At 28.7% G+C, this 10,536-nt stretch overlaps 1 protein-coding gene and 1 long non-coding RNA gene across 2 annotated transcripts in view; one reads left to right on the forward strand and one right to left on the reverse strand.

Moving 5' to 3' along the window:
* Nucleotides 1–703: 703 nt before the first annotated feature.
* LOC123258907 lies at nucleotides 704–1,607 on the reverse strand. Its single transcript, XR_006508168.1, has 3 exons — nucleotides 1,540–1,607; nucleotides 1,006–1,245; nucleotides 704–852 (listed from the first exon to the last, which is right to left on the reverse strand). It is a non-coding gene; the product is annotated as an uncharacterized LOC123258907 (long non-coding RNA).
* A 5,091-nt stretch (nucleotides 1,608–6,698) lies between these two features.
* The window catches only part of LOC123258886, a 4,789-nt gene continuing 951 nt past the window's right edge, over nucleotides 6,699–10,536 (forward strand). The window contains exons 1-2 of the mRNA XM_044719152.1: nucleotides 6,699–6,799; nucleotides 9,724–9,985. Of these exons, the coding sequence (XP_044575087.1) occupies nucleotides 6,723–6,799; nucleotides 9,724–9,985 (339 nt within the window). The 5' untranslated portion in view covers nucleotides 6,699–6,722. The remainder of the gene's footprint in view (nucleotides 6,800–9,723; nucleotides 9,986–10,536) is intronic.

Raw genomic sequence — 10,536 nt, forward strand, 5'->3', positions numbered from 1 at the left:
CTCATTTACCTATCTTTTTATACACTGAGTATTTTTAATGAAATAAAAAAAAATAAAATATAGTCAGCACTTTTTCATCGTTGACTAGTAAAAATTCTGACTTACCGACATTATACGCTCGTTTCACTTACAGACTACTGTGCATCTACCACCGAGTTACGGTTTTTGACAATTCATATGTTTTCGAATGACTGTCAAATGACCGACGATCTACGATTTTTACTTAGGTAAAAATCGGAGAAGTCAAGTAAAAATTTGGTTTTCGAAGAGTGAAGTATGATAACTATACAGAATAAAAATCATAAAGTAACAGTGAAAAACTTTCACAATGATACTCGTCGTTCACTGTCAAATGACGGCCGTTCGATAGTCAAGTGACGGTCATTCGACGATCATTTGTCGACACTGTGAATTCGCGGTACATTTACCGTCGTTTCACGATCATTTTACCGTGACCACGATTCCGCTAGGGTGGATACGCGTGACGCAGTACTTCAGTGTGGCGTCGCGGCCATTGTTTTAACACACGCCGTATAACAAAGACGCGTAGTTTCATCATCATTTAATTATTTGTTTAACTTAAACAACTATCTTTAATAATTAATAATTGATTAAAAATTCTAATAAATTTACATTGAAAAAAGTTTTTTCTACCAATTTTTGTACCAAATGACTCCTTACACAACGATCAACAAATAATTGCTTAACCCTTCAGGACATGGGTGTTTTGACTCACCTTATTTACTCTGGCCATGAGAAAAAATCTCATGGCTTCTGCGCATGCGCATAGAACATTATAATTCAGTTTTCTTACGAAAACGTTATTTATTTTTAATTTTTAATGTTCTTAGACTATAAAATAATGAATTAATAATTCTTTAATTGATAATTAATTAATAATTAATTAAGTTTAAATTTATTGCTAAGTATTATCGATTAAAAAAAAAAAATAGTACACATAAAATGTATTTGTTAGGATTACATATAAAAAAAATATTGACTTACGTTTATTAAACCTCTTAATATTATTTATTTGAAAAATATTAAATATTAAATTATAAATTTTACATATTTATGTAGGTAAACACAGCACAATATTACACTATTATTTTGGCGGTTAAGTATGATGTAAATAAATATGGCGGACGCGGACTGCGAAATGAGCCGAACTCGGCCGAATAAGAAACGAAAGCTAAAATCTCCCACCTTTTAATACTCTGGCCATGAGAAAAAATCTCATGTCCTCTAAAAAAAATTATTTTTTTATTATTTTTAATCAAAAAAAAATTTTTTTATTGTATGTGTGTCTAGAAAACTAAATTATAGGAAGATACAAAAAATTTCAAGTAGCTTTTCCATTTGAAATTTAAAAAATATTTGAGATTGAAGTTGCGCATGAGAAAAAATCTCATAACCCATGTCCTGAAGGGTTAAGGAATCGAGGTAAGTCATAGGACTCAGCTTGGTCCGATAACTTTTATTTTTTTTTTTTAATATTTTTGATAGACTTGTAAATTTTACTTATATTTTATTTCATACCCAAAACATTGAGATTTCGAAAAAATAAAAATTCTTAAAATTCCACATCATACTCAACAAGATATAATCCACAGATTCGGTAGAATCTGGCGCCAAGTTCCGTTCAAATCCGTTGTAAACGGAGCGCCAGACTACCGACTATGTTTACTGTAAGCAGAACGGTATTTTGAGGTTGCAAAATTTTATTTAATTTGTTCTACGGTACTTCTTGTTCCTAAATTTTATATTATAACAGTAATTCATGCTTTATTTTACTGATATTAATTAATTATATTCAATTATAATAATTAATCTACTTGAAATTATTAAATTTTATCAGCACAAACTATAGCAAGCTCAAAAATTTCGATCCTGACTTTTTTTCTATGTAAAAAGTGACATGCCACAGACTAAATAATTCGAGAATGCATGGTAATCTTCCAATAGATGGGAAACTACAGTTGAAAAAATACATTTCAAAGCTTGCATCGACATTCGCCAAGGTGCGCTGGATTTGTTTTTACATAAACTGTAGCTTCAAGAGGATAGTTTGCTATTTATAAAAAATGCAGCCAACGCGAGATTTAAGTTGGTACTATGATGCACCTAGTGCATCCAGCAGGTGACGCTACCTGTTATTAGAGCGCTATCTATTATGAGAGCGTGAATTCAAACGAAATATTCAAATTAGTAAATATTAAATGATTAAAATTAGTTAAATTTTACATTCAAAGTAAATATTCAAATCATTTATTTCATGCTTTTACTCTTACCAGTTGTAATAAACATCTTTTGGTTAACTGTTTTATTTATAAAAGAAAATAAAATAAAATAAGGGAAAAACATATTTCGGTACAAAAGGACATTGTAACCGAATTTTCAGAACCCATAAAAAGTACTTGAGTAATTCAAGGACTATTTCTCGCCACATGGAATTTAAAACCCTATGAGGAAAAGTCGTAAAAGACACGTGTGAAACTCAATAAACCCTTGTTCTAAAAGTAACAAAGAATAATAAAAAACCATATGTAACTAAACAAAAATAATATTGTTAAATAACATTTACTGTTAAAATCTAACTTTATATAATATTGTAGTTAAGCAAAATTGAGTTAAAATAATTAATAATTATTATCTTTGACTATCAGGCAGTCTATCTTGTATTTAATTTATAATTAATAATTATTATTTAATTAATTTACTATTAAATCATTATTTAATTATTATTTAATTTGGGTCCGGAGCATCTCTACATAGAATTTCTCTATATTTAAAAATGCCTCAGAAAAAATCTCTATGTGAAAAAACTTTCAGGATAAATTCTTACAACCAAAACAAGTCTCATTAAGGAATCCCTCATTTAAAAATCTCCCTGAAAACATTTTATTACATATAAACTTCTCTATATTTTGAATCTCTCAGCGAAACAACTCTCATCGAAAAAAGTCTCAGCGAAAAAACTATTAGAAAAAAAAGTCTCAGCGAAAAAACTCTCAGAAAAATAGAAAAAAAAGTCTCAGCGAAACAACTCTCAGCGAAATATCACTCAGCGAGACATCTCTCAGAAACAAAAGCATTATATTTTGCTAAGTTCATGCGAGTTCTTTAATTTAAATAATAATTATCGTCTCAGTGTCTACAGAAATTTATTTATAAATTCAATTTAGGTGTGGGTCGTTCAATGAATGATAGATCTACTTCAATTATGGAGATAATAGTTTTTTCGGCATTTCCAAAATATACAGGACTAACTCAAAAAGGCCCTGAGAGTCTTTTACATAATAACTAATGCGACATACTTAAACTTATGACTTTCCTACGAATGATAGAGGTAATAAGTTACTATACGGTGCAAAAAAAAAAACAGCACCGAAGTACGGTAAAACCCCTATATATATATATATATATTCAGTCGTTACAGATATTCCTTGTTGCACTCAACTGTATTTTAATTCTTGATCAACTGTAATTTCAACTAAACGATCTAAGAGAGTTTATACATTATTATTTTTTATTCCTTTGAATTAATTGTTCTTGATCGTATAATTTACCTATCCAAACCCATATATTCCTATGAACACCGCCTATTTTCTCAATTAAAGTACGATTGAATCCTTCTGAAATATTATTTGTCCTTATGGGTTGATTAAAAACGGAAAGAACATCAATGATATTTCCCCAGTAATTACGTAGGTAATAAATAAAATTCACAACGCCTGAGAATTCGTAAGATATTTCATGGCTGTACTGTTCTATTAAGTCAACAGCTTCAAAATATCGATCTTCGGGAACAAGTGGAAGAATCCATGCTCGATACAAAACATTTCTAGGTGCATTTGCTAATCCAACCTTCAACCAGTAGCGCCATATTGCCTAACAATTTTTTTTAGTGATAGATCTCCGTAAAAATTAAATATCTGGGACATTCCACACCAAATCAACCACTTTTTACCCTCTGACCCCTTTCAATTTGGCTAACATTTTTTTATCCTTTCCTAACGGATGAAAAAAGTTTCTCATAATTTCTCAAATTTTTTTACCCAACCAAAAAAAAGTTACGAGTTTTTGAAAAGAATTGCGTTTTTTTTTTTAAATCACAATAACTTTTTTAAAATTCGACTTATTGGTACGTTTTTTTTCTAAATTTGTGTTTTTGAATGTACTTTTTGAAAAAAAAATACTTAAAAATTATTTAAACTTATCTTCATAATTTCTTTTTTGAATTGTTGAAAAAAATCGAAAATTTATCGATAATTACCATTTTTGATTGTTTTTTCTTTTCATTATATCAATTTTTGACGTTTTCTACAGACCCTTAAATTTTTTCAGCGTGGTGTTTTTTGATTTCTATTTTTTTTTTCGTATTTAAAAAAAAAAATACATTCAAAAACACAAATTTAGAAAAAAAAACGTACCAATAAGTCAAATTTTAAAAAAGTTATTGCGATTTAAAAAAAAAAACCTTTTTTTTTTTCAAAAACTCGTAACTTTTTTTTAGTTGGGTAAAAAAATTTAAAAAAAATTCGAGAAACGTTTTTCATCGGGTAGGAAAGGATAAAAAAATTTTAGCCAAGTCGAAAGGGGTCGGGGTAAAAAGTGATCAATTTGGCGTGGAATGCCCCATACATATTTTTTAAAATGATTTAGATGTATGATTTACAGAGATTTATTCAGATATTTTTATGTAATTGGACTGTATAATTAATTTGTATTTATATTAAAGTAAATTAAAGAACATACATTCATATAATTTAATTTGTCAAAAAAAAACATTAAATCTAAACATATCTAAATCATTTTTTTTTATCATTAAATATGAAATCACAAAAAGTACCCTGACAAAATGAAACCAACACCCTTTGATTCTTATATTTTGAAATTTTTCACGGATACTTCTAATTTGTGCTCTTTCGAAATCAGCAGTGATACTTCGAGCATTTAATACACCAGGGGCTAATTCTATTATACGTTCCCATATTTTATTATACATTTCTTTAGTTCGTTTCTGGCAAAGTACGAAAACAGCTGGAAATCCCTATTATAAAATTACATAGTTAGAATTTATTTATAAAAACTTAATTTCAATAAATTTATTAGATTGCGTTACTAATACCAAAAGGGCGGATCTCAAATTATACGTCCTTTTTGTTCTGCAGAGCCAAAAGGGCGTATAAAAAAATTTGTATTTCTCCAATCAACTTGAAAATGTGTATAATGTATAAATCTGTGGGAAGAATGAAAATAAAATTTTTTATATACGCTTTTTTGGCTTTGAAAATTGTTTTTCTTAGTCAAAAGGGCGTATTTAAAAAAAAAATTTTTTTTTTTTATTTTTCATCAGATTTATACATTATACACATTTTCAAGTTGATTGAGGAAAAAAAAAAATTTTTTTATACGCCCTTTTGGTTCTGCAGAAATATAATTGAAGATACGCTCTTTTAGCAATAGTAACGCGATATATAATACAAACTTTATCCAAAAATCGAAGATGAACCACGTATAATTGGCTAGCAGCTGGTTCTTGAGGTGTAGCCTGCATTTATAAAAATAAAAATGATTAAGATTTTATTATTTTAATAAAAAAATCGTAGTCATTACAGCGAATGTTCCGTCAGCAAATAGTTCTTCTGCTGTATTTAGTCTCGCAATCATATTCCGATGAGCAAAGATCAATGAAACATCACCATTATCGGTCATCACTTGACCTTGATAAACATTGTTTGCAGGTTCATAAATTTCTAACTCTCGAGCAAGTTCATTAAAGGTGTGAGGTAAACAAGGACGAATTCTTGTGCGCTCTCGATTGATAGTTGCTTTTGCTGCTGAGAAGCCCATCCTCACAGCTACTTCAATGGGGAAACTGGGGTATAAAACAGATTAAATAAAAATACATTGGATGGAAAAAATTAACCCATCTACATGATATCAGTCACTTGATCCAAGTAAAGATAACATTATGAGCTTACTTTCTGGATACTCGATTGTAAATCGTCATTGGATCATCATGTGAATCCTTTGCTTGTCGACGCAATTGGTCAATCATTTCACCATGCTCAATGACATTTGTCACCGATGGATGAAGATGATTTCCATTGACTGTAGGTTCTCCATCATGATTCATTGTCAACGTGGCTTTACATCTCCAAATTGTTGTTCGTTGAGCGCACCTGTAAATTTTCGTCTGACAACTCCAATCTCGGTGGTATAAAAATTGGATCTGCGAATTTGCTGGGTGTAGCCATCGGCTTTCTCCCCGTTGTCCATTTAAAGGAATTATACCATTTCCATCCTATTTGAAAAAATAGGTCACGAACCAAGTTTTAGAAAATAGATAAAATATTTTTAATAAATTTATAATCATAATTAATATTTCAAATAATAATTACCATTTTACAATAACAATAATAATATTGATAGTAGAAAAAAATACACGCACGATATTTAATTTTTTTTTTGTTTCTGAGCAATACTCTTTTTTTTATAATTCTTTTTTTTTTTTTTTGTAAATAAATCAATAACACATCAAAAACAAAACTAAAACGTACGTGAACAGGCGTTAGTCTTCATATTTTCTAATAAATATTTAGACGTTCATTAATTTTATGATGGTAATTAATCATATAATGACATTTTTAATTTAATAAATAAATTAATTTATTAATTTATTGCAGGATCAGTACATCGAGGAGCAAAAAAATCAAATGATCCGGGAATTGAAAACAACTTCCCGGGAAAGATTAGAAAACCCAGTGCAAATATACAACATGGTTTCTCAAGGGTAAAAAAAATTTTCGTCTCAAATATTAATAAGGTAAAAGCCCCAGTAGCTGCTCATGTACCAGTACATGTTCACTCCATGTATTTGCATATCTATATTTGTGAATATAGATATACAAATCCATGGAGTGAGCATGTACTGGTACATGAGCAGCTACTGCCCAGTGAACACATGACTTCAATATGACGTCATTTATAAGTCATAGGAATGTCACAATATTTTACGTAAATATGACGTAAAATTGACCTGTCTTGTAATCCAATTATGATGTAAAAATATATGATATATTTTTGACATCATACTGATGTAAGTTTATTACTTCTCTATGATGTAACGGAAATGAGTTAGATATTACGTACAACTGACATAATATATAAACTACAATATTACGTAACATTAATGCCATCATTGTATGTCATAACGACGTAAGTTTAACATCATGCGTTTACATCGGTGATAAGAGTCACGGCTGTACGTAATCTTGACGTAAGTTTAACATCATGCGTTTACATCAGTGACAAGTCACGGTTGTGCGTAATCTTGACGTAAGATTAATATCATGTGTGTTTACATCAGTGACAAGTCACAGTCTTACACGTAATACCGACACCATCTGTGAGTGCATTATTTAACATCAATAATTTGTCTGATGGCGCATAATACTGACGTAATTTGAAAGTCATTTCTAAATCAGTGACAAACGATTATTTTCCCTAATATTGATAAAATTTGGGGGGTGTATTTTTTTAATATTATTGATGGATCAAAGTCTATCAAATATAAAACTTCTTCAATAAGATGTCTAATTTACAATTAATCGCTAAATATTAGTGAAAATTGGTTTAAAAATTTAGTAGAATCAGAAAAGAGACAACAACTGATTTAAGCTGGTACCTTGCAAATTAAGTCCGCTCTTAATAACAAAGTATAATTTATAATATTAATGAATATATCTAACATATTAGCAAATAACATACAAAATATTTTTCATTTACGTTTTAAGAAAAAAACGCTAAATTAAATACATGTGGGATATAAAACTTTTTTATATCTTTGATTGTATGTTTCCATACACTGCAGAAAAAATCTTGACTCAAAGGTAAATTTCTTTGGACTAAGAATATATTCAGAGATGACTGAAAATTTCGTGAATGAAGTCAAAATATCTTGACACTAAAACACTTCCTTTGCTCCAATATAACTTCAGCCTCCGTCAAAATTTTCTTGGTGCAAGAAATACTTTTTCGTTGCATATGTTTCTCACTTATATTTTTTCCATGAATTTAGAGTGCTTTTTATCCATTGTAAAAATATATTTTCGACTTCATTCAGTATAAATGATTTGGTGTGAAACTGATAACAAATACCGAGTTCAATTTATGTGGCATGAACTCTGTTTTTTTTAAACCGTCAAGCAGTAAACATATAATTTCTTATGATTTCTTGTCAAAAGGGAATTAAATGTCAGTCATTTAAATATTGCACTATTAGCTTGAAAAAATAATTTTCTGACATTAGTGCTGCTACTTATAAACATTGTATTTGAAATAATTCAAACAGTTCCATGATTGTTATTGACGAGACTAATAGTATTTACACAGTAAAAAATTTTGCGTCATCATTGCCTCAAAAAACTTAGTGTTAAAAATTTTTGTGTTAAATATTTAACTTTTAAGTGTAAAATTAATATTTATTAAAATTAAAAATTTTTACTGTGTACATCAAGAGTTTATAATGTTGTTAGTATGTTAAATTAAAAAATTCAAATTTCGAAAAAATTGAAATTAAAAAGAAATATAGATTAAAAATGGTATACTTAAAAGGTTGAAATTAAAAAAAATCTAAATTTTGTAGAAATTGAAATTTTGAAGAAGAAAAATCCAAATGAAAAATACTAAATTTTCGGAAAAAATTAAATAAAAATTCGAGTCTTGAGAAATCAATAAGTATTAAAAATATTCAAATGACACGGATACATCGTTTACTCTGAAAAAAATTTCACTCTGTGAAAGGATTCTACTGTGTCCTGAGAGTCTAAAGTTGCGTCCGCTTTTAGACGAAATTTTTGAAAGTGTAAGATTCAATCAATTCTTATGAAAATTTATAAATTGCCTATTCATTACCACAGAGTTTCACTAGAGAGCCTTTTATAGAAGTTTTACAAGGACAGAACTTTATAAAATTTCATGAGTTTAATGAAATTTTATAAAATTGTATAAATTATTAGACTTGAATTTTATACAATTCCAGCTCTTAAAATACATTTAATCTCAGAAAAAATTATGAAATAAGCATTTTTCGTCATGTAAGGCTTATCACATAAGTTATTTACTTCGTAACATGAACCGTTACTTGGACAAGTGAGCAGCGTTCCAGACTTCGATACGTGAGGACCCAAGTTCGAGCCCAGCATATTTCAGGATTTTTTCATCAAGTATCAACATATAACTAGTGTTTCAAACTTTGTAATAAGTCCACAACACTATAATTAATTTCAAAATTGCCATCTTTTTAATTTTGAGAAATTTTTTTTTAAATATTTTTTCTGAGGTACAATTCTTACATCACTTACATCACTTTTACGTCATAATGACATCATTATCATGATATAGACATCACAGGTATGTCATATTGACGTCATAAATGTCATTGAGACATAATACTGACGTCATGACTACGTCATGACACGTCAGAATCTTACGTCAAGAAGTGTGAAATAATGAGTCATATATGACTCATTCGTGACTTGTATCTTACGTAAATCCTGACATAGCCCAATGTCATTTTGACGTCACATTGACGTAAACGTGTTTACTGGGTGGGGCTTTTACCTTATATGATTTTATATAATACTAAAACATGGCAATACGCAAATTTAAATATTGATAATTTTTATACAAATTAGAATTCATTTTTAATTTCAGTTTCTCAAGAGAAGTTATTTTGTTGATTGGTTACGAAGCAGGGGTGGAAATCGTAGTAGATGAACGAAGACGACTTCAACCTGAAGAAATGAATACTTTCCTGCAGTTGGGCGCAGCGTTAGAGAACATTAATCCGATCCGGACATTTTATAAAGGAGTTGTGATGGCTGAGGAACAACAGGGATCGATTGTGTTCATCAATGATTTGATGTTAGAACGGTTAAGTCTAGCACGTGAACTATTGATTGATGAAGATTTGACGGTAATATATTAAATTTCTTAAAAACTATACTTAATGATGAATATCACATTGTATTGAATTATTTTCAATATCATTTGTTACTTAGACAAGCCCTCACGAGTCCATTTCAGGACATCTGTTAACTATTTCGATTGAACTTTTTAATATGGTTAGTGATAAAAGTTTTAAATAAATAATATGGCATTACAAATGCCATAAGGGCGTAAAAAAAAATAATTTTTTAAGAATTTATATAAAAATGTTGAAAAAACATAATTACTCCGAGAAAAAATAATTTTCAAAATTTGAATTTTTTCATACCTATAAATAATTTCAATTTCGAAAAAATTAATTAATTTAATTTTTGGAGTCTTATGCTTTATGAACATTATCACATTATCACATTAATTATTAGAAAAAAAAAATTTGATATTTTCTTATGATTTCCCCTACCACGGTATTTTTAAATTCATTTTTTCCTTTTAAGTATTAAAAAGAATCAAATTAAAAAAAAATTTTTATTTGATTCTTATGGTTTATGATCATTATTACAGGAACTCTCCGACAAAAAT

This window comes from Cotesia glomerata, linkage group LG2, assembly GCF_020080835.1.
Source record: "Cotesia glomerata isolate CgM1 linkage group LG2, MPM_Cglom_v2.3, whole genome shotgun sequence".
NCBI lineage: Eukaryota > Metazoa > Arthropoda > Insecta > Hymenoptera > Braconidae > Cotesia > Cotesia glomerata.